The 1,296-nt window shown below is 29.6% G+C and overlaps 1 protein-coding gene across 1 annotated transcript; it reads left to right on the forward strand.

The window, feature by feature from the left end:
* The first annotated feature begins 6 nt into the window (after positions 1 to 6).
* On the forward strand, positions 7 to 1,273 carry LOC109589023 (uncharacterized). The gene is made up of 9 exons (XM_020005144.1): positions 7 to 55; positions 101 to 148; positions 197 to 355; positions 397 to 460; positions 512 to 705; positions 755 to 773; positions 828 to 890; positions 933 to 993; positions 1,042 to 1,273. The coding sequence occupies exons 2-9, from the start codon at positions 102 to 104 to the stop codon at positions 1,248 to 1,250; spliced, it is 816 nt and encodes a 271-aa protein (XP_019860703.1). The 5' UTR covers positions 7 to 55; position 101; the 3' UTR covers positions 1,251 to 1,273.
* Positions 1,274 to 1,296: the final 23 nt, after the last annotated feature.

Here is a 1,296-nt window from a genome sequence, read left to right on the forward strand (position 1 = left end):
CCAGTTTTATTAAGCTGATTGATTTATTTTCTGATAGTGATGAAGACCTTAATAAGTATATGGAAAATTTTGTTTATTTGTTGCTATTATTATGTTACAGAATGAATGCCGATTCATTGAAAGTAAAGAAACTCATTCTAATACTAAGGTGACTTAGTTACTTGTCATATTTAATATGATCTTTGACATGTAATAGGAATCTCATTCGAAAACGAAAAAAGGAAGGTCTTCCAATTTTAGAAAGAATTAATCTTGAAGGAGTTACACTTATAACTCTAAAGCTTTTATGTGGTGTGATTTCTAAAAGAATTAACAGTGTACCCAGGAGCACGCTGAATCCTGATGAATTTCGACAGTGATTAGTTTATTAAACTACTTTGATTTTAATATTTATAGGGAATATGAAAAAGTTATTCAACCAATACAGACAATTCTTCTTGAAAATGAAATAGTTGAAACAGTAAGGATAAAAGAAAAACATTCAAGTAGTCAATAATAATGTTTATGATAGTTGATTGATTTACTTAATTATTCAAAAGATGACACAACATTTCAAGTTTTGGCTTGTCTTAATGTTTTACTCTATCCTGGAAATGAAGAAGCTCAAAAGAAAATAACTTCACATGTCAATCAGCAAGACAAAAATCTTTTTGTACGTGTCTATCAAATATTAAGAAAAACTCAATCTACTCTCAATGAAGCAAAGTAGGTTAATACTTTCAGCAATATTATTATGTTTGTGCCATTTTTCTAGAATGGGCCAAGCCATGGCTGTAAGTTTGGAGAATTTTTTAATGATAAATAGTTATACTTCATTTCAATTTTAGCAAATAGCAGCATTGATTCCAGCAGAGGATGATCATGACTCATCATTGCCCATTAATTTAGTGGTAAAAATTAAGCTACAATTTATTGGTATTAAGCATTTGCAGAAAAAGAGAAAATCTTCTGTGTTTAGAAGGCCAACAGCAGCTATAGAAAGGAACGATGAATGTATGACATTAAAAATTCTAATTTAATAGTAATGAAATTTATTTGTAGGCTACAGAGAACCAAGTGGAATAACTTCTGCCATTGCACAAAATGTAAAAGCTGAATTTATTGATCATCGTATTACAATGGCCTTGAATTTCCTTTCATGGCTATGTGATGGGCAACAAAAAGATATGCAAGACATCCTTCGAGATCATAAAACTTTTAGTGTACGTCTAACAATATTGAATCAACACCTTAAGTTTCATGAAAATTGAAATATTGTAATGCTACAATTTGATGGTTATATATAAATCTGTTTGC

The sequence above is a fragment of the Amphimedon queenslandica genome, unplaced genomic scaffold (genome assembly GCF_000090795.2).
Source record: "Amphimedon queenslandica unplaced genomic scaffold, v1.1 AMPQUscaffold_11700, whole genome shotgun sequence".
Taxonomy (NCBI): Eukaryota; Metazoa; Porifera; class Demospongiae; order Haplosclerida; family Niphatidae; genus Amphimedon; species Amphimedon queenslandica.